Raw genomic sequence first — 26,540 nt, 5'->3', positions numbered from 1 at the left:
AGGATTATGTAAATCATGTAAAAGTTAAGTCACTTTAGTATCAGGTTTACCTATGTCTTTCACAGTATTTCATTAACGCTTTCTGCCTCTTCAGCACTCTTTTACAGTCACTGTACAACATAACGCATCTTGATATGATCAGTGCCTAAACATTCACTGTCTCTAATAATGTTCATTCTGCGTCTGTCTTATTCAGTCCTGTAATGTGTTTTGTAACTTTTAAGTGACCTGTTCCGTGGGACTCAATAAATGGGGTTGAAGAAGAAAAAAATGTATTTTTTTACAGGATGCCTTTAGAGAGAAAAACTATTTTCAAAGCTCTTGCATGGATTAGTAGTATTTGGCCCTTTGTTGTCTGAATTTCGAGTCATCCTAAATAGTCAGGCTCAGAAACTTAAACCCAATATTCCTTCCTAGTTGCCATTCAGTTTCCTACTAAAACATCCCCTTTAAAACTTGGCCTTACCTTGTAACTGCCTTAAAAGCTATCCCTTTGTTTTGAGTAGCTCAGAGAAAGAATCAGATTTGTTTAGGAACAGAGAGCACCAAAACGTTATTGTTGTTTTAAAACATTTTTGTTGTTAAAACTGTTCACTTACTGATTTGGAACCGAAAGTCATTTAGCCCTGTATTTGTCATTGGTGTTAAAGTGAACTTCACTAAGATTGGCAACATACCTGATGCAGGCACCCCTTGTTTTGAAATAAACTAAACTTACTCTTCTTTGAAAGCAGCTTTTGAGTTGGGTCTAATGCAGTTTGTTCTTGCTTGTATTTTATTTTAGGAACAGGAAATTTCTTTTCATTTCCTCATGTTGCTCCCCAGCCAGCAGTTCCGAAGAGCTGTTGTGTTGGAAACCATGTAATTGAAGTGGTGGCTTGACAACTTCAGCTTCAGATGTAACAGCATATGGAGTATCTCCATTGGAACACACCTGCTGGCTGGTTCATCTCAGGAAATTCCTTATGGATGTTCGCCTTCAGAAATGGCCTCAGGCTTGTCTTATGTGGTAGAAATTTAATGGTGGAAGTTGCCCTTATGGTGGGATGCTTTTAGCGTACATTGGTGTTCAGTGCTGCTGGATGAAACCCTGAGCTTCGGTTGGCAGCACAGCTTTACGTTAACAACAGTGTGGTTTCCTTAACACTATTCCCTGAAATACAGTGAAACCCATGTAGGTGGCCTTACGTACAGTGGCATAAACAGATCTCTGCCATGTCCCCACATCATCTTCTTCATGTCTCTGGTGAGGTTTTGGTTCTCTGTCTGTAGTTACAGATAGAGGTATCTGTAGATACACCTGAAGAGGTATCTGGAAGCTCTCTTGCAGAGGTATCTGCTGCTCCTGCTAACCGGCATTTCTTGATTCCTGGGTTGGATGCTAAATACAGCTACAGCTTAGAAAATTTGAAGTGCATTATAACCAAGTTAAGAAAAAGCTGGATTTCCTTAGCTGGTGGTGCTGGGACAGCAAAAATTTACAGCGGAGGTATCTCAGGTTTGAGCAGCAAAGGGAATTTTAATAGAAGGCATCTGTTTTTCGATGGCACACGCTGCTGGCGTGCCTTCTGCATGGTGGCTGCCTGAGCTTTGCAGGAGTGATGCTGGGCACTCTTTCTGGAGGCACGGTTCCTGGAGCCCCTGTTCCAGGAGAAGGAAGGTCACTGGAGAGAAAGTGTATGGATCTCAATGAGATGTTATCAAGGTGAGAAGCTGTAGCATGGCTCCTTCTGTGTAGCTTTGGAGGGAGCCGAGCTGGGTTTCAGTTGCTGGTTCCTTCCCCTCCAGCCTTCCTGCAGGTTTGCAGCCGAAGGAGGGTCTGCAGGGAACAAAGGGCTGAAGTTAATTTTAACTGATTTTATTTTAACTGCCTTCTCTGGCAGTCAAGAAAAAGAAATAACTTGCCAAAGGATGTTTTTGGCAGGACAGGCAGAATGTCTAGAGACAGAAGTCTCAATTCATTGTACGAAGGGCTGTTTGTTAATCTGCAAGAGACACCTGAGTCCTCCAGTGAAGCATGTCAGGACTAATCCCTGCTGGTAACCGGTCACTTTGGGTTTCTGTTTCTGATCTGAAAATAGGGACAGCTTTGTAGCCCCAAAGGGATTGTGCCTTACTCTTACTGTCAAAGTGCACGAGTGGTGAGAAAGTCTTTCCTGTTCTCGGAAACAACTTCAGTAAAACTATCAAACCGTGTATCCTGTTAACGGTGCTTTCTTGGAAGTGCTGCCCAAGAGAGGGCACCTTTGGGGTTAGGATGATGCCCGATTGCTGTGCAGTAACTGCAGTTGGTGCTGAAACTTTGGTGTCCTGGTGTGGGGTGGAGCGGGGCCCACTCTTCAGTGAGGGAGGCTCTTGCATACACTTGTTGCCGTGGCAACCAGGGTCAGCTGACTGGGTTGTTTGCACCTGTGGGGAGGCGTGGCCAGGTCAGGTGACCCAAACTGACCAATAGGGTGTCCCATGCATATAAAAGCTGAGGGATCAAAGGGCATCAGGTTGGCTCCTCTTCAAGGGGTGTTCTTCAGTGGGTCTCTCTTTTTGATGACTGATGCCTGAGGAAGACCCTGTCAGTTCATCTACCTTTGATCCTCATCAGTGAGTTCTGGAATCCAGTTCCCATTCACTGAGACCAGTCTGGAACTTTCCCAGTGCCCACTGGTGACATCTTCCTGGGAACTTGATAGGGTTTTGTATCTATTTGTGTCCCGGTTTGAAGTAAAACAGAATCAATTTTCTGTTCTGTAACTTTACATCTTAGCTAGGCCTCTCCTAATTGTCTGAAATTAACGGCATATTGTGGAGAAAATCTCTCGTTCTCAGAATGATAAGACCAATGTTTGTGCTCCATGCCAAGGAACGGTATGCAGAGAGGCCCTTGCTTACACTTATTGCTGTAACAACCAAGGTCAGCCAGTTTTGTTATTTGCCCCATTAGAGGGTCGGAAACAGAAAAATGTAGAGGGGTCACATCGGTGGGGAGGAGTGGACAGGACAGGTGACCCAAACCTGACCAACTGGGGTATTCCATCCCATCTACCCCATGCTCAGTATAAAAGCTGAGGGATCAAAGGGTCAGCCCCCTTCCTGTGGTGGCCTATGTCCAGAGAGGACTCTGTCTGTTCATCTGCCTTTGATCCCGATCCGTGTGTTCCTGACTCCAGAGCTGTAATCCAGTTCCCATCCGTTGCTGGCTCTAGTCTGGGACTTCCCCAGTGCCTGCTGGTGACGTGACTGTCATCCTGGGAGCTTGATACGGTTTTGTATATATTGTATCTATTTCATGATTTTCTTCTTTATTTTTATTTTAATATTAATTCTTCATTAAAGTAGTTTAGTTCATTTTAAACTTCTGAATCTCCTTACCTCTTTCTCCTCCCCTCTCTCTCTTTTGGGGGGGGCGGGGAGAGGGGAGGGAAGGGCCATCTGTCAGTCTGGTTTTGGTAAATTCCGCCGAAACCACGACAATTTGTATATATTGTATCTATTTCATTATTTCCTTTTTATTTTAGTATTCATATTTCATTAAAGTAGTTTAGTTTTTTCTAAACTCATAAATCTCTCTCTTCTCTTCCTTTCCTTGGAGTGGGAGGTGGGGGAGAGCATTTGTCATCTTGTCATTGGCCAGCCTGGCCCAAACCACGACATTTGGCCAGACACTGAAGATATCTTTTCTGTTTTTAAATGTGGTGCTGAGTGGTGTTAGCTGAAACTTCACTGTTCAGAGATTCCCCTCTCCACCCTCCCCTTCTCCGCTCCCCCCCCCCCCCCAATTTTCCTGTGGAGTTGCAATGACTGCAAGACCTGATCTGTTTCCATGTTTAGTTTAGCAAAATTTTACTTCTAGTGAATGTGAAAACAGCTCTTGATAAGAACTACTCGCTTCCCCCCCCCGGTCAAGAATGTGGATTCTTGCACTTACCTTTTTTCATTTCTAATAGTAGCATCTTGGTAGTTGCATGTCTGTTTATGTGACTTTTCTGTTGAGAGCTCTTCCCTCATTTCACACTTGTGCAGCTGTACCTGGTGTATGAGACTTCAGACGTTGTTTTTGAGTGCTATGGAACCTTTTTTTCCACCAGAAGAGGCCTCCTGTCCCTCCTCTTGGAGCCTGCACTATTGACTTCAGTGTCGGGTCATTGCTTTTGTTTCAAGGCAGAAAGGGAGTATCAAAAGATTGGGGGTATTTTTAAGTTGTGAAAAATTATAAGTAAATTGTGGCAACCAAAAATGAAAAATAAATTCCCTTCTCAACAATTTTCAGACTGTTTCAGAAAGTCCACGTCAGTTTACTGTCACTTCATGAAGTTGGGTTGTAACTGCGCAAAACTGTATTTCATGCTTGAAGTGATGTCTTATGGCTCTTCACTGGACTTCACTCTTCATTTGGATTTCTAATTTTTGCTAGCCATTGCAAAAAGCTACTGCCAGGAAAAGGCTACCACCATATTAAAAATTCTGCCAAATGGAACAAATATAGGGAAATTAGTATTTGTTCCAAGTGGAACAAGCTCTTAACCGTAACTTATATGGAAGTAAATAGGCATCATCTTAGTTGTATTTTTCAGTCAAGCACTGGAGTAGTGTGCTGGTTTTGGTTGGGACAGAGTTAATTTTCTTCGTAGTAGCTAGTGTGTGGCTGCGTTTTGGATTTGTGCTGGAAAGAGTGTTGATAATACAGAGTTGTTTTCCTTATTGCTGAGCAGTGCTTTACACAAAGTCAAGGCCTTTTCTGCTCGTCACACCACCCCACCAGCGAGTACGCTGGGGGTGCACAAGAAGTTGGGAGGGGACACATCTGGGACAGCTGACCCCAACTGACCAGAGGGATATTCCACACCATGTGATGTCATGCTCAGTGTATAAAGCTGGGGAAAGAAGAAGGAAGGGGGGGATGTTTGGAGTTATGACATCTTGTTTTTCCCAGGTAACTGTTATGGGTGATGGAGCCCTGCTTTCCTGAGCAGCTGGCTGCCAATGGGCAGCAGTGAATGAATCCCTTGTTGTGCTTTGCCTGCACATGCGGCTTTTGCTTTACCTATTAAACTGTCTTTATCTCAACCCATGACTTTTTTCTCACGTTTACTCTTTTGATTCTCTCCCCCATCCCACCGAGGCAGAGTTGAGCAAGTGGCTGTGTGGTGCTTAGTTGCCAGCCCGGGATTAAACCATGACAAGTGACCTTAGGCAACTTCATCTGTGGATGCCCTCACCAAGAATAAGCCCAAATTTATCTTACAGTGTTTTGATGAAGTATGGATGTCCGTGTATTGACTAACCCTGTCACTAGGGAGAAAGCTGAGTTAGACTTCAGGGTATAATGCTGTTGGGGATCATTGCAGTCGTAGCAAAATGTAAAGGGGCTACTAGGGCTTATTAATATTTGTGGTGGTTGTTTTTTGTTCACTTTTTTTTTTTAAGTTGTTCATGAATTTACATATGAACTGTATTGTATTTGCATAAGCTTGCTAGCTGTGTGGCTCTTGAGTTAATTTGCTGTCAATTGGAGTCTGCTCGAAACTCCTCATTCAAGTGACTGGAGAATGGGATACTCTTCAGGCAGGGTCCCCGTCTCTGGCTAATGCTAACTGAAACTTCAGTAGTGCAAAAAACCCACAACCCTATAATGAAGTTGACTGGTAATGATGCTGTTTCTGGTATGCAGTGTATGATTCAGAGAAGTAGAGATTGTGCTTCTGCCAGTTTGCCTTAAAAAACAAATGTAATGAGTAGTGACAGAATATCCAAATACATGAAAACAAAACACTTAATGCATTCCAAATCTCTAAAGGAATTAAATGATAAATTTATATGTGCCTTTTCAAAGAGTAGAGCTAGCAATGGCATTTTTAAGCAAGCTTAGAAAAGAAAAGCTTAAAACTTCCAGTAGCAACACTTCTGCCATCCTGAGCGTAGACCTGGAGTGGAGTGAAGTGGTATTGCTATCAAAATGTGTGGTGTCATCAGCTTGCTTTCTTCCCCTAGAATCTGCATAAGGATGTGATGTGAGCGAGGAAAAAAAACCAAACCCCTTTTTTTGACTGATGATAAATTGTATGCCATGAATTACCGTCTAAATAAGATCTATTGTACATCTGTATAAAAAGAAAAACAGAAATCTGGTATGTTTTCTGTGATTCCAGGTATTCATTGATTAAATTAAAAGATCCATCTGTACCTAAATATAAATGTAGTCAAGACTTCAGTGGAGGAGGAGAAAAGCTGAGTTGTCAGATGGAGTAAAAGTATTTTTCTGGATATGTAACTGTCTTGTGCATCTGCCCCATCTAGTAAAGGCTTCTTGAGAAAGGAGGGAATCACTCCAGATGCCACTCTTGCAATCTCAGTTTGTGTGTGCTATGTAAGTGACAATATGTTGACGTTACAGAATTTTATACCAAGTTTTGTGTTGTCTTGCAATATCCTCTCATGCTTTTAGATGTGGAGGATGAAAAGCTGTTTCTAAGCATGTGGTTATAGCTTGATCTTTTTTTTTTTTTTTTTTTAAACCCAACTCATGGAGCTTGTGGCTTTCCCTGTTGTATTCAGACAGAAGCAGTCTTTTAGGCTGTATTGTAGGATATTTTAACAGCTTCCAGACTAAACAGGTAGTAAAAAGTTTATTCCATTGATGCAGCCTTGTTTTACACTAGGAAATATCATAAATGTGTGTGGAAGATCTGGAATTCTTCAGGTGTAACTTCGAAGAAAGTTTAATGCAATCCTCAAAAAACGTTGAGGAACTCTTATTTATGTATCTTGCATTGTCCTGTACCTTCCCCCTTTCTTTTATGCAAAAGGCCTTTGAGTGAGGCTTTTGAGGATGGTGGTTTTAGTGGTGGACTCTGCAGCAGCCGCTGTTGAAGGCAAAGGAGGTGAAGGCACCAGCAAAGGTAGGGTGCTCTGTAGCTCCCTTGAAGGATCTGAAGCTGTTGAGATCAGGGATCCAGCTGGCATTTTGTATTTGTGACCCTGATTTGTGACTCTGGATTTTCCAGAGCCTAGCCCCTGGGGGGCTGGGAAGGAGGAGGAGGCAGCATTGGTAGCTGAATGGTTTCCAAATGCAGGGAAGATGGGACTGTGTTGTGGCATCTGCCTGATTCTCCTTAAGCTGATTTTCATTTGAAAGCTTTAGTAAATATACTCATTGTTTGTTAACTGTTCAATTGTTTGTCATTACAGCTGATGGGGTGGGAGAAAGGTGTTAGGAGTTGAATCCTGCTGGGCTGTCATAGCTGTAGGTTTGAAAGGAAAACAAAAAAGCAAGGAAACAAGGCAGAAGAGTTGTCTTTACACACACACGCCTTGGAATATCCCTATTTAGCTGTAAGTTACTTCCATTAAAACCATGTGTTTTAATGCTTTTGGAAAGACCCTTGACAGAGGGGCAGCTTCAAATGTCTGAGTGGTCTTGGCTTTCACTGGAGACCACTGCCCTCTGACTGAGGTGGATGGCCTTGATAAAAGGCAGGTGAACTGGTATTAATCAGGCTTCAGTTCCCATTGAAGATTTTCTTTAAACCATATATTACTTCACCTGTAAGTATGTGCCTAATTGTCTGGAAAGTGAAAATGTGTAGAGGCAGCCAAGTCTAGTAGTGGTTATGAATTTTGCAGGTTGAAGAACTGCTTAAAAAAGTTACTGTTAAAGTAATCTCAGAGCATGTGGGGGGTGTGCTCATCTTTTCAAGTCCAAAATATCTTTTTGACTCAAATGATAAAGTGCTTTGCGGTTTGTATCTTGTACACACATAGTGTTTTGATGTGCTATGTGCAGAGTAAAGCTGATGTATGCTTAGTTCTTACATTTCCTGGTGGCTGTTCCTTAGAGCAAGAAACTAAATATTACGTTATCTTATCAATGTGGTCAAGTTATTTCTTCCACAGAAGCATAGGAAAGCCATAATATCACTTAATGTCTAACAGTCTGGATGTTTTCCTCCAACAGGAACTGTTCTTATCAGAAGCAGTAATGGCCAACTAATGCTAGTATCTCAACAAGCAATAGCTCGAGCACAGAGTGAGCCACAAAATAACACAAGCGTGAGACCATCTGTACCAACCAGCACACCTGCAATCAGAATACGTGCTGTACAGGTAACTTCTCTCATAGCTTGAATTTCACATAGCTGTATGTTATATAGTTATAACAGGGTTGGCAAGTAAGTCATGGAGGGTTAAATAAGCATTTGAACGCTTTCTGAACAGCATGATGGTGTTTGGGTTTGCTTGTAAACATCACTGTGCTTTGCTTTCTCAGCTTGAAAAAAAAACTGCTAGCTGTTACATATGGTATAGTTCAAATTAAGGAATTCCTCTCTGATGATGATGTAAAAGGTTTTAAGAAAAAAACACAACAATGAAAAACTAACCAACCAACCAAAAAAAAACCAAAAACCCAACAACCCAAACCCAAAAAATCTACCTAAATAGTGACTGGTAGTAACTGCCACCTTGCAGTCCTCTGGTGGGATACTTCTGTGAAGCCGAGTGAAGCTGAGGATATTTCCCATGTCCCCAGGATGTTCCTCCTTCCCTGAGCTCTGCTGACTTTTTGCTTCCATCTCTTGTAATGTCAGCATGCAACAGTGAGAGCGGGTACAAAAAAAGTAGCAGTCGGCATGGGTCTTGCCAACATGCTCATCCTTTAACCGTTTTGTTCTGATTAGGCATTGTGTCTAAATGTCTCTGAATCTGTTCTTGAGTATTAAACTGGTAGGCAAATAGCTTTGTGGAACAGCGTTTAAACTGCATGGGCTATGTGAATGATGCCTGTATTGTTACTGTAAGGGTTGATGTCTAGGTTTATATCGGACAAGAGCGGGTACTAACTTGAAGGACATGGACCTGTTGGAATGGGTCCAGCGGAGGGCCACGAAGATGATCAGAGGGATGGAGCACCTCCCATATGAAGACAGGCTGAGAGAGCTGGAGTTGTTCAGCCTGGAGGAGAGAAGGCTCCGGGGAGACCTCATAGCAGCCTTCCAATATCTGAAGGGAGCCTACAGGAGAGCCAGAGAGGGACTCTTTGTCAGGAGATATAGTGACAGGACAAGGGGTAATGGCTTCAAACTGGAAGAGGGGAGATTTAGATTAGATATTAGGAGGAAATTCTTTACTGTGGGGGTGGTGAGGCACTGGAACAGGTTGCTCAGGGAAGTTGTGGATGCCCCTTCCCTGGAAGTGTTCAAGGCCAGGCTGGATGGAGCTTTGAGCAACTTGCCCTAGCGGGAGGTGTCCCTGCCCATGGCAGGGGGGTTGGAACTTGGTGATCTTTAAGGTCCCTTCCAACTCTAACCATTCTATGATTCAGTGTCTGTTTTGTCATTGACTTGTCTGACAACTGTTCTCTGCATGTGTTTAATTATTTATTTTATTTTATTTAAGAACTCTGGCACCCAGTTACTGAAGAAAGTAGCAACTACTTCTGTGAAACCATTATCTCAAACAACAAATGTTGTGGCTTCTACTGCTCAGCCACCTGCTGTAATACAGGTAGGTGGCAAGCTTTATAGTGAGGTGGAATAAGTGACAGAGAGAACTGAAGAAAGTAGGAATACATTCTTGTTATTTCTAACTCTAATTTGGTTTTCACTGAGATGGTAACTTTTTTGTCCTCATGATAAATTATTTCCTGAATGTCTTTTTTTAAATGCATAATTTAATTATGCTTCTGCCAGTGTGTGTCAGCTCATCTTCTCTCACTGCAGTAGAAAAAGCATTTTATTATAAAATAAACAGTTCAGAGAGTCATTTCCAGTGCTTTTATACCCTGTGACACAGCTTCTTCAGGCTCCAGCTGAAGCTTTTCTGGGAGATGGAGATTTCCCAATTCTCTCTCCTTTTTGGTCTCCTTGATTCCTTAGGGGAAAAAAAAAAGTATACCTGTGATGATGTTGAGGGGAAAATGAGCTGTCTGCACCAGTCAAGCTGTTTTTCATGTCTACATTTTTTTCCCTCATTAAAAGCTGAAGGAAGGTCATAGCTGAAGACCTCTGTTCTCTAATTAAATTTGGCGGACAAGTTCCACAGATACGACTGTAAATAGATAGTGGTTGGAAACGCCTCATTATTTTTAGCTACTGTTTTTTGTCTTATTTCCTAGGTCTTATTTCTCTTTTTCCAGAGAAAAATGTTGTAGGACTTTTCTGTTGTAGGTCTTGCTATCTGTAGGATATGAGACTTCTAGACACAGTTTTTCTTGTGTTCTTGGGACCAGAGTTCTGGATAAGCACATGTGATGAAAAGAAAACTGCTTTTTTCTGCTGCTAAATTATTCTGTTCTTTTCAATACCTGGAGGAGAAATTGGGAAGAAGTCTGGCTTGTACATATCTTTTCTCTTGTGAACAAGAGCTTGAAGGAGACTGGGCTGTAGTGATTGACCAAGCACTCAGTAAATGAGCAGGATCAGTCATTCAAAAAAACCACACTGGATGTGTGTTCTTGACCTTGAGGGTGTTTGAAGGATTGGAGGATATGTTCGCTGACAGTAGTAACTAGCAGTCTGACTTAAAAATTTGTCCTCCTGCTGTTCTTCAGTATCAGCAACTGAAAACTACTCACAGCTCTGTGATCTTTTCTCTCTTCCTTCTCACTACAGATGGATAATGTTGGGGCTAAAGGGGAAAACCCAGAGGCCTCTCTTAATACACTTTGTTTTGCTCAGAATGGAAACAACATACACTTGAACAGTAATGGGTATTCCTTCCCAGTTTTATTTTGGAATACTAGTTTGCAAACCACATGCTTGTGATTTCTGCTTAGAGATCTTTAGAATATAAAAGCAGTAGTCATGTACTGCACTATCCTTGCACTGGAGAGAAAAGACGAAGGTAAAGATTTCTACCATCTGATGGAGGAAGCTGCCTGCATCCTTACACTCTTATGTGGATAAATATTGAGATTCATCATGCTATTAACTTTTTTTTTTTTTTAACTTACATCTGCCTTTGACTCAGTTCTTTTGTACTTTTTTCTTTCAGTTTTGATGTAATTGGTTTGTGTTCCTCTGAGATATTTAAAGAGGTAGACGTGGAATATTTTTTGTAAGCTATTTTTTTTAGTTGTAGAATCTTGAACACTTCTAACGTTGGATTTAAACAGCAGGAAGGATGACTCTAGGAAAAAATTAATACTATGATACAATACAGAGTAAATAGGTATAATATGGATACATCCTGCCATCACAGGGCTACTTCATTCCTCACCCTGGGGTCGAACAAGAGAAGAGTGCTGATGAGGGAGTCTCTGTTTAAGGTTGCAGGAACTGTCTGGGAAAAGAAAGGAAGAGCCCTTGGGTCTGACTGCCTTGGCAGCCATTTCCTTCATTAGTCGTAGAAGAACTTGCTGGTGTCAATCTTGACAGTTTTTTTGATGTCACAGAAGAGGAGTGTTGGTGTGGAAGTATGATGTCATCACAAAAAGTGTGAGACGGTGGAGAGGAAATAATCCTTGGCTTGGTTGTCTATCTCCTGCCCTGTGCGAAGTACAACTTGGAACACTGCTATCTGCAGAACTCTCTCTAGTTATTGACTACAGAATTATTCTCCTCATCTACAAAAATATTTCCATTTGTTGTCATTCCTGAATGTCTTAAGCTCTGAGGTTAAATAAAATACCTGCACACTTTTATTTTTTACCTTCTTCCCAGATGGGGTAACGAAGCTGCAAAGTATCTAATTAGCATCATGCTGGGGCGCTTTCATTTAGATGCAGAGCACTTCTTCTCTTGGAATGACTGCAAAATATGCAGGATTAATGCCATTTTTTGTGGCGACTGTTTCTCTGTTGCTCGAAGTGAGAATGAGAATTGTCAGTAGTGAAAAAGGTTGAGGGCAGATGACAGAAGTTAATTCCCATATATTCCTCTTCCTGGGAAAAGGGTCCAGCAGACCTCCTGTTGTTCCCTCCCTTAGCTGATAAAATGCCGGTCTGGTCTTGATGTGTAAACACACAGGAAATTGCAAGAGATCAGCTCCCGTGAACCTCGTGTTTTCAGGTTTTAAAAGCCCAGGGCACTGCAACTTGACAGATCTGTACTCTGTCCCCTTCCGTCTTTCCTCCCGTCCATCTGTTTGTGGGATTCTCGTGCCCAGTTTGCCTCCCTGTGGTCTTAGAGCTGTTGAGCCTCATCCTTGGAAGAGGCAGTGGTGGTGGCAAAGATCCTGCAGAGAGCTATTAAAGTGTTACCAACAGTGGGAGCCTAAGCTGGAAAGCTTTCTGGTAGCTGCCTGCTTCTTTCATGTCAAGCTGGCGGCAGCTTGGGTTGGGGGGGGCATCCAGGAAAAAAATAATTTATAAATAAACAGCAGAAGTGCGAGTGTTTTGCTTTAGCTTTAAATGTTTGCTTGCTAATTTTCTCTATCCTGAAACACTTAAAAGCCCTTTAATATTCTACATTATGCCTGTCCAACTCTGATTAGTTTTTGTTTTATCCATGGGTAGGGTAAGTTGGGCTCTTGTGCTACCGTTTTAGCATTAGTTCAATTAGCAAGTATTAATTTGTGATTGCTGAAATAAACTGTGAGAGAGCAATTGCATTCTTACTTTTCCCTAAGCCTTCATTGTCTCCTGTTGCTGGATCTTCTGAATCTGTTGGTAAATTCTAATGAGATTTTAAAAAGAGATCTTAAAATAACTGAATTTTGTGAGGGTTTGTGTCTGGGCAGAGGAGAGAGAGGGAGATCCAAATTGCTGCTCACAATGAAAAAGCGGGAAGAACCTGTTAGGTGCATTTGCTCAGCTGGGTACTTCTGCTGGCACATGCATCCTTCCAAAGTGGACACGGCATCTTTTGCCTACTGCATGTGTGGTGGGAAGAGTAAGGGATATTGCAATTGGGAGAGGAGCTGCAGGCGAAGAAAGGAAGGGAAATAATCACCTAAGGTCATATTTGTCTTCAGATTACCACCACCTGCCTTAGAATTGTCCAGAATTCCTCAGTCTTAGATTGTGGGAGCTTGGCAAAGTTAATCTATTGGTTTATTCGACAGAGTTTTACCTTTCTGTCTTCACTTGAAGTTTCAGGCAGTGCTTCGGTCTGGGTGAGCCTTTGCCATTTCTTCCCCCTGCCCTTGATTTAAAACTAGAATTATGGCTCTGGGGGTTCTGTCACTTCCTGTATTAAATAAAGCCTCTCAAAGCAAAGAAATCCAAACTATAAAAACAAAGATTCAAATTGATTATTTAAGTTTTAAATAGTACTGTGGAAGGGAGGGTGCTACCTTATACGCTAGCAGAATACAGTATGTTTGTCACGTTAGCCTTTGGTTAAAAAGTGTTAATTTTTCTTTTCAGCCAGCAGCTGCAACAGCTAGTGTTACTACAGTTACTGCTGTAAAGCCTTCGAGTACTGGAACACCTGTAAAACTTCCAGTTACAGGACCACCTGCACAAGCGATCTCCCAAAAGGCAGTCTCTGTGAAAGCAGAGGGCACAACAGTAGCACAGACCAGCGCTTCTACAGTAAGGGGAAAAAAAAGTTTTTAATTAAAAATTAACATTCTCTATATTCATCAGAGGTTGGAGAGCCAATGCAACATCTAACAGTCTTCTCTTTATTTCCACACTAGGAGATGCTAGAGAATGTGAAGAAATGCAAGAATTTTCTTGCTACACTAATCAAACTGGCATCGAGTGGACCTCAAGCCCCTGAGATGGGGCAAAATGTGAAGAATCTGGTGCAAAATCTATTGGTGAGACTCTTTCTTTTAAACAAAGTCTGCATCATTTGTGTATCATTTTTGACACTGATTTCATCATAGTTTTGTTCCATGTCTCTTTTTTTTATTTTTTTTATTTTTAAAACAGCTGAATAGCTTGGTTTGTGGTTGGGTACATCTGACCCTCTTTAAGTCTTACATTATTATTTAACTGGATCCCATGCTGTATTTTTTCCCCCTGACATTCCCGTTTCATTTTATGCACACAGCTAACTGACAGCAGGAGGTGCTGGTAGTGTTAACGCAGCTTCTGGGTCTGAGCTGCTTTTTTTTTTCATGTTAGTGTACTTTTGAGTCCTCGATGGGAAGAGTATTACTGTGGAGGTTGTAGTGCAGCGCTAAGTCCATGCTACTGCTTTACTCCAAGGCAGAACTGACTTACAGGTTGACAGTGAAGCTCCAGTGGAACAAGCATGACATTATTTATGTCTTTAGACAATGGGATGGAGGAAATAACATTGTGGCTGCCAACCTCTCTCTCTCCTTGCAGGTGGCTTCCGTATGCTGTTTTGTGCTGTACCCCAGCACAGCTGGGTTTTCTTGGTAACGATTTCTCTTGCCACTTCTTGTCTTGGCATTTGACCGCTGCTGCTGTTTTGCTGTTCCACCGTAGCAGAAGGCTGTGGGCTGATGGAGAGGGATGGCTTTGCTAGTGGTACCAAAGGACTTTTCAGTCTAGAAAAGCATGGTGTAGACAGAGGTGTAATTTAAGAGAGAGATTGTTTGAGGATGCAGCCTTGCAAAAAAATTGATTCCTCTGCCTCTGTTTCCCTGCTGGACTGTACACCTTGCTTCTGTAGGAAAATACTAGTGTTGTTCCTTCTTGTGCTTACAGTACTTCTATTTATTTTTTTTTGAGAACAGTTGTTACCAGACATTAATACATCATTAACTGTGCACTTGTTTGCTTTGTGCAGTATTTTTTAAAGATGCTGTTCTTCTGCGGTTCAGTATGAGTATATGATTTAAATGCAAAATAAATTAATGTTTCATATGTATGAGGGAAATAAGTAAACGTCAGCTGTGAAGTAAAATTGTCCTTAAGGCAGCATCTCATGAAGTGGGTGTCAAGTGCCTTGTATATACTGAGATGTAGCGTACCAAATCCTTGCATCTCTGTCAGTGAGACCTTGGTGACCTGTATGCACAGCTCAGTGACACCTAACAGGCAGCAGATCAAATGACTAAATAGGAGAGCTGTTGTAAGCTCTGTTTGTTTGTGAATATACAGTCCTTAAAACTCCTCCTCTGGTCATGTAGCTCCTTGGAATGGTTGTAATTTCTCTGCAGAGACAGAGATTGGTGCTGGGGTCCCTCTTCCTTCTGTGTCTGTACCTCCTTAGAGGAGGTGATGTGCTTGGTGACTCTCTGGCAGGGTCTCACCTGGGAGGGTGAGAAAGGGCAGCAGTGTCTGGGGCTACCCACCACCTTAGCCCTGTTATGGTGGCACTGAAGTAGTGAGTGTGTGTGTGTGTGTGTGTGTGTGGAGCAGTAAGAAAGGAGACTACTCTGCATGCCGGAGGACTGTTACCGTAGGGGTATGCAGAAGTAATGTTCTGATGTTTAGTTTCTCTCGCTTTTGAAAGGGGATGTTAAGTGTTCTGCTTTATTATGCTATGTATGCATTAGACCAGAATTGTCTTACAAAAACCGCTGAGTTGTCTTTTGTCTCCGGTCTCTTTAAATTGATCTTTATACAGATAAACTACCTTTACAGGAAAAAAAGTACTCCAAGTGGATTTTAAGTACTTCTGCATAACAATAAAATACTCAGTGCTACTTATAAACTTGTTTCTATCGGTTTGCTCCAGTGAGGTGTTTGAACAAGTATCCTTAAGTGTGCTATCTGCCTGGAATTTAAGAAAGTAATTTAATTTGATAATACTGTATCTAAATTACAAGATCATTCAATCCTAAACCTTTATTTTTAAATGTAAGAGGAGAAAAATATTGAGTATTGACATTGAACAATTCCACGATAATGTAAACTTCCACAAATTTTTGATACACCTGGGGGAAAAAACAGTAGATACATACATTATAATTTACCATTGTAATTATACCTTCCTCTTAGGAAGCAAAAATTGAACCAGAAGAATTTACAAAAAAGCTGTACATAGAGCTCAAGTCGTCTCCACAACCGTATTTAGTTCCTTTTCTCAAGGTAAGTGTCTGATTGTGGATATGCAGTATTTAACGTGAGGAGGGAGGAGGACTAGAAAAGAAGAGAGGCAGAGCATTCAAATGGGTATTTACTCAGGTCAGTTGAGGAAATGGTGCTTAATCTAGCCCTGTGTGACTGTTGCTCTTGGAAAGACAATTTTTTTGGGGAGAGAGGATTTCAGAGGAGTAATTTATGCTGTATTCTTAAATTGGAGAGTAATTACCCTCTAGTCATTAGTGGAGACTGATGTTTTGGAAACTGGTGCATCTACAGTAGAGCAGCTATACTAAGCTGACCTCTTATTTTCTCATCAAAAGTGTAGCTATTCTGAGTTCTATTGCAGAAGGCTGTTAACACTGAGTATTTAAGATCAAAGAATCTACATCAAGCTAGTATTCCTCTGTCTGCTGGTTTCTGTTTAACTGGAGGCAGAAAAATCCCCCATCCCTTTCTCCAGAAGGATCTGACAGGACTACTGCAGCTTAGTAAAAGTAACCCAGGGCAACTCTACCTCCATTTAAGCAAATAGTCACGTAAATTAAAAAATGCTCACTAAACACTTTTAATCACGTGATAGAATAACAAAATAAAAGTGAACATCTTTGTTGTACAGCAAGCATTAAATCAAGCAAGTGAAAACATGGAAAACTTGATTACATTTACTTAATTGCAATATGTACAGTATTCTTAGGCTTGCTAGATCTGTACTTTTCCATGGCATTCATTATAGGCATGGTGGAGAATCAAGGAAGCATAGGTTAGTGGTACAGCTGGGACAGAGGTTTTCTGGAGTTTGTCCTCTTCCTTAGTATTTGACAGCACGTATAACTGCATGAGATAATGTTGATATTACTCTAGATGGCTGATGTTAATCTGTTCAAGTGTGGGATGAATAATTTTTGTTACAATGGCTTCAAATGCTTTGCTAGCAAGTTTGCCATCAGCTAGAAGACCACAGTCATCTCTGCAGGACTTGATACAAAATTTTCATACTGGTCACTTATTTATTCTCTGTTTAATTCCCTGGAGGCTTCTTAACTGCCCATCCAAAAGCTAGAAGAACAAACAGCTCAGAGTATGGGCTTTCCTGCATCCAGTGCAGCTCTGGCTGCAGAAGGACTGGGCTGGGAGTGCAGGGTCAGTGTGACTGGCAGAGGTTTCCTGTGAGCTGCGCAGATTCTCAGCAGAGCTCTACTCACTGCCAGGGCAAGTTTGACTTCAGAAGTAGTGTAGCTGCCTTCTGCAGGGCCCTGGCTGATGGACCCTGCTGGACGTGGGCTGGCTGTGTGTGTGTGGGGCCAGCTCAGGTGCCTCCTGTATTGTGTTCCCGAAACAGCGCAGGTGAACCTCAGTAGCTCCATGCAGACCCAGCCTAAGTCTGGCACAGCAAGACTTCATCAAGGGCTGGTGAGCCCTGACAGGCCTGGACTTGTTCATGCAGAGGAGCTGAGCCAAGGGGTGGCTGCGCAGCACTTGCTAATGCTTCTGCCCCTTGGGACCCTTTGCTCAGACACAGCACTGTCCCCATGTGCTCCCCAAAGTGCTTGGCCTGAGTTAGTAAGTCATCCCATGATGCAGAGAGCTGCTACGTGTGGTGCCCAGACTTCAAGGCAGAAGTTCCACAGGAGTTGAGTTCATCAGCGTGGGTCAGACCCTGACCCGTCACAGCAGAGCTGTCGCATGTTCCTCCTGCGGCATGCTGCCAGGTACTGGTATCATCTAGGGGTTTGGGCCAGTTTCCATACCCTATAATCATTGACGAGGTGCTCTCTCCCTGTTACACTATATTAACAAAGAAATCCTGTGACTTCAGAAACATCGATTAGACGTTGCCACGGTCAAATTTAGCTGACTTTGTAGTGTCACCCGTCCTTTAAAACATCTTGCACCCCGGGTGCTTTTTTCTGAAATACCTTAAGGATGTGTTGATACATACCAGTTAGGTCTGGTGTCTGTAACTCTGAGCAGCTGTGACAGGACGGCGTGCCAAATAGAAGCAGACTTCAGGAGCACTTCTCTAAGGTGCTTCAAGATTCTGTGCTGGCCTTGTTTGTGGGGGAAATGCTTGCAGCTCGAGTCTGGAAAGAAATGTAATAACAGCTTGTTGCCAATTCTCTTTTTGCTAGTAAAGTGGAATTTTAGGGAGGACTCTCTGGAGTTGTCTCTTATCTTTGAGCTGCAGGTTGTTGATGAAGTTGTTGCATGTGTGTTTTGTCTGTTCTAATAGGTGGAAAAGTACAGTGACTTTGGCTGTAAAGCCTGCTTGATTTTCTAATCTGTGCTGGATGCTTTTGGTGAATAAATTGCATCAGGAGCATGAGGAAAGCTGAGCAGCCTTTTTAATGTTCACTTCGTTTTCTTTTTAGATAGGTGTGCCACAGAAGGTCTAGATGTCCAAACAATTTCTTCGCTTGGTATATTAGCATGTGAGACATGTTCCTTTTGCATGAAGTCCAGAGCAACAGCTCTGTGCTGGAGACTCTTACAGACTTCAGAAGCTTAGGGGGGGAGGAAAAAAGGTTTGTGAGAATATACATGTAGCTGCAGAACTGATTTCCCCTGGTTCTGAGCCAATAAAGATTGTAAATAGTCAGGGAGGAAAATCTGTAGAGGGCTTGAAGATTATTCTGTCCATTAACCTTCTCAAACAGAGCTGTAGTAAAAATGAGATGTTGCCAGATACCTTTACTAATGTTCTCTTGTTGCAGAGAACTATCTGGCTTAAGTTGTGCTGCTGCAGCTATACAGGCATTATTAAAGTGGTATCCCCCCCTAGTGTAGATACAGCTGTATTGGTATAGAAATGCTTATCTTTTCAGAGCTTGTTTCTGACTTTATTGGATAATTTGTAGTTCTCTGTCAGTCAGGCTCCATGGAATAAACACAGCTGTTACAGTATAGCAGGGGGTTTTGGCAAAACAAAATTTTTTGAGGTAGTAAAGAAGTTAAAATGGTCTTTTTCTAGAACACAAATTTCAAATTGAAAAATCTAAATGAAAGAGCAAAATTAGGGGTGAGTTTCCCTATAGATGGGGTTTGCTATGTGCAGTGAAGTCGTGGTGACTGTTCACCTTTGCTCAGCCTGTGTTGGTGGTTCTTGCGGTCTTCACTGAGCAGTATTGTCATCAATTTAAGGGTGCCTGAATCCTAGCAAAACTTGTTTAGAATAAACAATTTATTGTCTTGTGAAAAATTAAATTGGAAGATGAGGAAGAAGATTCGTATCAGTATTGTGGAAGATTCTGCTGATGTTACGTCTAGTGTTTTTTTCATTTTTCTTCTAGAAAAGCATGCTTGCTTTACGGCAGCTAATGCCCAATGCTCAGAGCTTTATCCAGCAGTGTATGCAGCAACCAGCTCCAACCCAAGAAGCTGTTTCGACTTGTAGCTCTGCAGCACCTGCTCCTTCGATCGCAGTGGCGGCCTCAGCTGTAGCAACAACTTCTATTCCAGTTACAAAACCAGTCTCTGCCTCTGTAACAGTCACAGCTACTCCAGTTATAAAACCAGTCCTTACCAGTGTGTTGGCAACACCTTCTCTGCAGGCCGTGAAGCCTAAGCCTGTTCCTTCCTCTGCAGTGGTGACAGCATCTCTTTGTCCTGGAGCTTCAGTCCTTACCACAACAATAGCAACATCAGGGCTGGCTACTATCCATACTGTCAAGCCAGTCTTCACCTCTGCGGTAGCAACGTCCTCTCTCCAGTCTGCAAAGCCACTACTGGTCTCTACAGCGGCATCTTCAGCAGCAACCCCTCTCCAGCCTCTGAAACCAGTCCTTGGAACCCCAGTCAGTATTAAAATCTCACAGCCAAACTCCATCATTGCGCAGTCAGTGGGTACTCAGCAGGTGGTTAAAGTGAAACAGTTGGTAAGATGAATTTCTTGTCTTCTTTATAGCTGGGCTTCTTTACTTTGACTCTTACGTTTTTATAAAGAGGATACCAATTTGGATCTTACCTTTTTTTTTTTTTTTTTTTTTTTAAATTTTAACATATGAAGCTAGTCTGTCATGAGTTAATCAGTTATGTTTGTCATACTTGGGGATATTGAGCCCTTGCTGAACAGGTGAATCTAAAACTAAGCTGTAAGTTCGGTCTGTTGCAAGACATGCTGACCACTATTCAACCAGACTGAACATCCAGCTTGAGACACAAGGGAACATAGGTTCTGGCCTCTGCTACGTGTCCTGCCAGGCTGGGTTGGCATCTGAAAGAAAAGGCAGGAAATGCTAGTGTCAGAAACAGAAATTGCTCATGGGATGCTTACATTAATTACTGTTAGATGTCCTGGTAGGTCTGTGCCTCAGCTAGCCACCAGGGATTCCAGTTTGTCTACCTTTGTCTACCTTGGTCTACCTTTGTCTACCTTGGTCTACCTTTGTCTACCTTGTCTACCTTTGCAGGCACAGGTGGCTTGATGATGTATAGTGATACGTTAACTGAAATGTACAAACTAGCTCGAGGAGCTTTTCAGAACAGAGTTCCAACCTCCAAATTTACTAAGACATGTTAATTATGAAGTCATCCAAAAGCGAGCTTTTTCTATCAGGCCTCATTAGCTAATAAATTCCAGGAGGAATAAATGTCTTATTAAAACAATACCCTGAAAAGCAATGTGTTAACATTTTTTTTCTTGGCACAGGTTAACTTCTTGCTAATGTTAATGTTAAATACCAAGAAACTGTGGATCACAGGTATACCCAAAAGAGCAATGGTGTGAAATACATTAAGTTTGGTTTATGGGTGTTTTGAGATACCGAGTAGTATGCTGTCTGACTGGTCTACTTGCAAGTAACATTCTTTAGTGTTTTGAGAGAATAGTCTCCCTTTGACAGATAAAGAACTTGGTTCCTGAATAGGACTCCCTTTTAAAGATTTGTTCCTTAAAAAGAGGGGAAAACATTAGACTTCCTATGAAGCTACATATACTTTCCACGGGTGTAGCAGGGCATCTAGTAAGTCAATTTCCTTTGTAGTTTCTTAATTGTGTATACTTGATTTAAGGTATTCAGACCCCTAAAATGTTTGTTTTTTTTTTTTAATTTTCTTCCTTTCAAAGCGCATAAAGCAGATGTAATACAAGAATCCTGCATTCTAAATTAAAGAGCTTATGCTACCAGCTTTTCACCTTTTCTGGCTTTCTTAAAAAGAACAAAGCACTCAACTATATGGAGGGGATGGGAGTCCTTTCTATGAGTGGGTTTGTTTTAAAATCAGTTATCAAGCATATGCGCTGTCAGTCTTCGATAGTGGTAGCTAAAGCCAAATTGGAAAAGGAGTTGATACCCTTACTGTCTTTAAGGACTAAATTTGAAATTCCAGCCAGAAGAAAATGAGGGCTTCTTAGGTTGTTCAAGGGCTGGAGAGCAGTTTGTTGGCTACACAGCAAGCCATGTAATCCAGGGGAAAGGTTGGCCATCTGTACAAATAGACGAGGAAGCTTAACTCTGCACTAGGGAGTGGAAACACTTCTTGAATATGATATTGGTGAACACAAAAAATGACTTCTGCCTCCTTCACTACTGCTGCATGGCAGTGTATTGCAATTGCTTTTCTTCACTGTGTCTTACAAACATTGAATTGCATAAAAACCATGTTTTTATCCTCATTTGGGTAGATCCTAGGCACAGTGATTAAAAGACTTGCTCTTCAACTACAAGACCAAAATAAAATAGGTATTTTGAAGGGCTGTGTTGACCACTTCACAGCTTAGCCATATCAGGAGCTCGGTGTTTGTTCAGACAACCTATTCGAATGAAGAGAAAGTTCATAGAAGTGGCTGCATCTTCTAGGGCTTCCCTGGTGCATTTCCTTGAAAGGACAGAGGGTCTGTTTTCCTCCCACAAGAAAACAAATCTGGACCTCCTCTCTCTTAACAGAAGGGTCCTGCTGCCAGCTGAAAGGAAGCACATGCCAGCTGTGCAAATCTGTCCATAAAATGCTGCCAGCAATTTCTTTCCCTTTCCACCCCACAGGGTTGTCTGATGCCATACACTCCCTCTGCATGCTCATTTCTAATTTAGGTCTCTTATGCTCGGGCATGTAAAGTTAACTTTCATGTGCCAGCTCCGATGTAACATTGGTGCAGCTTAAGAATGCAGCACTGCAGTATTTTAATATCAAAATTGTGATCGGAGTTGTGCAACATGTAACTGTCCTTTCTGCAGAATGATTATGGAAACTCTGAGTTTGAATGGTGGACACAGAGGGACCGGTTCTTCAGGGATGTTGTTGGTGTTGATCACATGCCTGTGCTGTGACAATTGCATGTTGGACAGGGTGCCCTCCCAGTGACTTTCTTAGCACAGCCTCATTTAAGGGCATCGGCATACACAGGAGTTTCATCATGGAAAGAAAGGTTGTCTTGCTGTGGTATTGCTTTGTCTCTTGTTAAAGCACAATAATAGAAAATTTATATTACCAGCCACTTGCTTCCAACGGTGAGAAAGCTGCTGTGAGACCACAACTTCATGTTAAGCATAAAGAGCAAGAGTTTTATGGTGTAGTTCCCACAATTACCAGTGAGACGTACTCCCTGGACGTTGCTAGCGGTTGAAGCAAGGAGTAAAGTGCTTGTCCTGTTCCAACCACTTGTTCTTAGTGACAAGTCCCCTCAGAGCTGAGCTTTCTTGAGCACAGAATCTCCTCTGTTATTTTTCAAGAGTGTTTTGTCCTGGATGTATGCTTTTGCATTCAGCTGGTGAGGCTTCCTTCATGAAGTGATACTGCTTGTAGTGTGTGATGATACCTTACCGTCTCTCTGCTGGTCTCTGAACTTTGCTTTATGACTGCAAACCAGATTCCAGTAAAGCTAATCAAAGTCTCTCTCAGGCAGCTGTCCCTATGCTGTCAGCTGGATGTTATATTGCAATTTTTTTTAAGAGTGTTGGTGCTTTTTATTCTGATGTCTCTGTCAACCTACTTAATGGGGCACAAAGGAACAGTCCGTTTTCTTAATTACTTCTTGCTGCTGCTGAAGAGAGGCAATAACTTTCTTACAGATAGTATCTATTTTTTTTTAAATACTTTTTTCCTGGCATTAGAACTTCATTGGAATTTCTAGGATTGTTGCCCTGTTTTGTTGCAAGTCCCAAGGACTTCCAGCTTTTGTTAGTCTAGCAGCTAGAATAGCAAACACAAAATCAGCTTTTCTGCCAACACATCCTTTCTGTTTCTCATTGATCTAGTCTCCTCGTTTACTTGACTGACTTCCCAATCCTCCACCTAGGTTATTGATTTTAACATTAGCTATCTCTGTTCTTTTTGTCTGCTGCAGTTTCATCTTGAATGCTTTACGTTTCCTTCTGTGCTGTTTCAGTGTTTTGCATGCTGAAGATGAAGCATCGTTCTTGCTGGTGGTAGGGAGGATCTCTAAGTGCGTATCAGTGCGGGCACTGGTTTATCCAAGCTGGTTGGTAGTTCATTGATTGTCTGAACATACAAACGAAGCTGTTAATGTTATTTTCAACTTCCGGCATATGGAAGCTGGATCTTTCAGAAAGTTCAAATTCTGTTTTCGTAAAAGCACATAGAAGCAAATGTTAGCGTGTGTACCACTTTGTGAGGCAGTGCTGCACGTGTGAGCTGTGACTCTGTCCATCCCTCTACTCCCATGGTCCTTTCCTCTGCATAAAAAGTTGGGAGATAATGGATCTTACGTTTCTTCTCAGGAACTGTCTGTTCATTGTCTGGTTTTCAAACACCGCCTTCAGCTCAGTTGTTCTGGTAGTGCTGCTATGCCAAACCATGACACTATTAGCAGATTAATGTGGGGGTGGGTGGGGCATATCTTGACTATTTGATATGCAAAGTACCTTTTTTTGTGAATGTGTGATACTTAACGCTGATTATGTTTACTGATAAATCTGAAGTTAGATGACAGGAGACAGCCTAATTTCTGAAGCAGAATAAATGCTTTTTCTTTATTTAATTAAACTTGTGCAGTGTTGCTGTGCAAGCACTCTTTAGACTTTCTGAAGTTAGAATAAAAGATGTAGAGGAGAAAAAGTGGTTTCTCTACCCTGATAATTCCTCTGTATTAGCTTTTTGCTGCTAGAAAAGTAGGATTCAATCTGAAGGTGTTGATAATCTTGTGCTTTGGTAAAACCCATCTTTCTACTACATGTAATCAAGAATTCTTCCAAAGGATGTATGAAAAGTTGCAGCTCATATTCTGCTAACTAGGAAGCTTAGAAATGAGGCTTTTAGGGATGCTGCAATTTTATTATTTTCTTACATTTTAATAGCCCCTGAAGAGGAAGGATTAGTATTTATGGACTGTGCCTGTAGGTCTGTGTTGTGATGACATCCTGCTGTCTGGTTTTGTTTCTTTCAAGAGCCTCTACACAAAACTATCATCCCTCTTCCTTTTTACCCCTCAGCAGCACACTGATACCAGTTTTTGTGTAGAGGCTGTACTCGCTGTAGGTGTTGCTAGTTGGTACTTCATGTTCCTGTGAACTGATGTGTTCAGTGTACTTTTGCTTAACACTTTGAAACTCAGCATCTCAATTTACAATTGATGATGTGGCTCCAAAAATGCATTAGTAACTTTATAGTGTGTACTCTTAATTCTTGGCAGTAAAAGGATTTCATGCAAGACTTGTAACTGTTTGTTTTGGTGTTCTCTCTTTTTAACTAGGTGTATGTGATACTTGCCCTTCTGAACTTCTTGTTGGCAGGCAGACTCAATATTCAGTTGTTAGTCTGTTAAGCAAGACTTAAGAAAGGAAAGCCTCTTAGTGTAATGGATTGTGTAGTCCTCAGTGAAACTTGTATAATATAGTTATCAATAGAGAGTAGGGGTGAAGTGTCCTGAAGAGCTTGCTGAATGAGCTGGAGCTTAAAGCTCACCACCAAGTTATTTTGTTTCTTGTCATGAAGTAAAAAAAAATATTTTTTTTTTCTGAGCATGCTTTTTACTTTAAACTGAAAGCCAGACATGCATGCATGCCTTGTGGCACTTCTGGCTGGCTGAACACGTTGATACTGTTTACTTCTCTCTATGTTGAGCTGTTCTCACTCTAGATATTGGATATTTCACTTCCAGGTAGTCCAGCAGCCATCAGGAACCGTTGTAAAGCAAGTATCCACACTCCCACAACCCTCAACGCTGACCCTACAGACACCTACTGAGAAAAGGATGCCACTGAATACGCTTGTTCAAGCTAACCAATTTCCTGCAGGTACAGTGGAACCTCTTTAATGGAGAAGGGAAGAGGAGTGCTGAGGTATTGAAATAAGTGCAGGCTGTGGGTAGACTGTAAGAATATAAGGTGGTGGTTGTCTATTGGGAACAACCAGTTCTGTGTGATAAGTTGAACTTTTTTACTGTCTGCTTGGAGTTCTGATAAGAAACTCAGTGCCGTGTCTACTTCTGGCACCTGTTAAAAGCTTGTCAATCATTTATACTGGTTAAAATACTGTGAGTAAGCTCCTTGCAGTAAACTTCCTTTAAACCATAATGCTTTTGAGGATTGCTTTGTGAGACTGCTTTTTCCTTCAATGGGTCCAGGTTGATGTATAATGTGAGTTGGTCTCAGCCAGCCAGTTTTCACTAAAGCCTTTCACTGGTCAGCATAGAGGAAGGTGTTTGTTGAGAGCATGTAGGGGTTTTGGCCATACAGAACATGCAGAATGTAACTCTCTAGAGTATCTGGTTTTCAAATGGACCTAACCAGTTGTTACTGAGTCTATAGTAGCCTTTGCTAGAAGTAAGAACTGATTAAACAGTTGTCTTAGCATTTTGCTTTCTACTATGGTATGTTCTTTGTTTTGTTTTAGGTTCCATTCTGAAACAAATTACCCTGCCAGGAAATAAAATTCTGTCACTTCAAGCATCTCCTGTTCAGAAAGCTAAAATAAAAGAAAATGGAGCAACATCCTTCAGGTAAAAATAAACAATATCAGAAGTTTACTATAGGGAGGAACAAAAGGAACATACAGCAAGTATAGAGGTGGGAACAGAGCCCAAATAAAAGCAACTTTCTTTAGTAACTTCTTTATGATAGGTGGTTTTCATGTTAGAATACTTACTGGTAAGGGGGAACCTAAAAGTTTTGACCTCATAGCAGGTGTTAATAATTCTTAATATAAGAAAACTGCCCTGATGAGCTTTGATTTTCATCATGCTGTCACAAGAGTCTAATTATACAAACAGTGAGTGTCAACGTCTCAGTTTTTCACTTGTTGAAGAGGCACGTTGATCTCTATGCTGTACTATTAACTAATCTAAAGCAAAATTGCCTTGTATTAAAAGCTCTCTATAGGATTAAAGCAGTTATAACCTCTGTTTTTTACAGACCACCAGATAGCATTGAACCATTGTTTGGAATGACTGGTCTAAAGCTCTATGCTGTATTATGAAATTTTTTATTAGCTCCTCTTATGAGCTTGTTCCTGTATGTAGAGGTGAAAGTCTTTGACTACACCTCTAATTATGGTTTCTGGCATATTCTCTAGGCATTTAGATTACAAGAATGCTTAAAGCTTTTAGTTCTGATACCTGATTAACTTTTCAAAAGCAGAAATTAATTTTGTATCTCCGAAGTGTGATATTGAAATGGAGGGTACAGCCTGCTGTAAGCATTATTGGTCTTACAACCTTAAGGCAAACTTGAAGTTACTCTACCAGGGGTAAAAGCAGACATGACAG

At 41.5% G+C, this 26,540-nt stretch overlaps 1 protein-coding gene across 1 annotated transcript in view; it reads left to right on the top strand.

Annotated features, from left to right (window-relative positions):
* TAF4B (TATA-box binding protein associated factor 4b) overlaps positions 1 to 26,540 on the top strand; it is a 76,638-nt gene that overhangs the window by 9,570 nt on the left and 40,528 nt on the right. Inside the window, exons 2-9 of the mRNA XM_074146547.1 lie at positions 7,949 to 8,097; positions 9,388 to 9,495; positions 13,298 to 13,465; positions 13,573 to 13,695; positions 15,797 to 15,886; positions 19,171 to 19,755; positions 24,936 to 25,071; positions 25,670 to 25,775. Coding sequence (XP_074002648.1) covers positions 7,949 to 8,097; positions 9,388 to 9,495; positions 13,298 to 13,465; positions 13,573 to 13,695; positions 15,797 to 15,886; positions 19,171 to 19,755; positions 24,936 to 25,071; positions 25,670 to 25,775 — 1,465 coding nt within the window. The remainder of the gene's footprint in view (positions 1 to 7,948; positions 8,098 to 9,387; positions 9,496 to 13,297; positions 13,466 to 13,572; positions 13,696 to 15,796; positions 15,887 to 19,170; positions 19,756 to 24,935; positions 25,072 to 25,669; positions 25,776 to 26,540) is intronic.

Source organism: Numenius arquata, chromosome 4 (assembly GCF_964106895.1).
Source record: "Numenius arquata chromosome 4, bNumArq3.hap1.1, whole genome shotgun sequence".
In the NCBI taxonomy this organism is placed as follows: Eukaryota; Metazoa; Chordata; class Aves; order Charadriiformes; family Scolopacidae; genus Numenius; species Numenius arquata.
The sequence above is the reverse complement of the archived record's forward strand: the minus strand, read 5'-3'. Positions and strand labels throughout refer to the sequence as shown.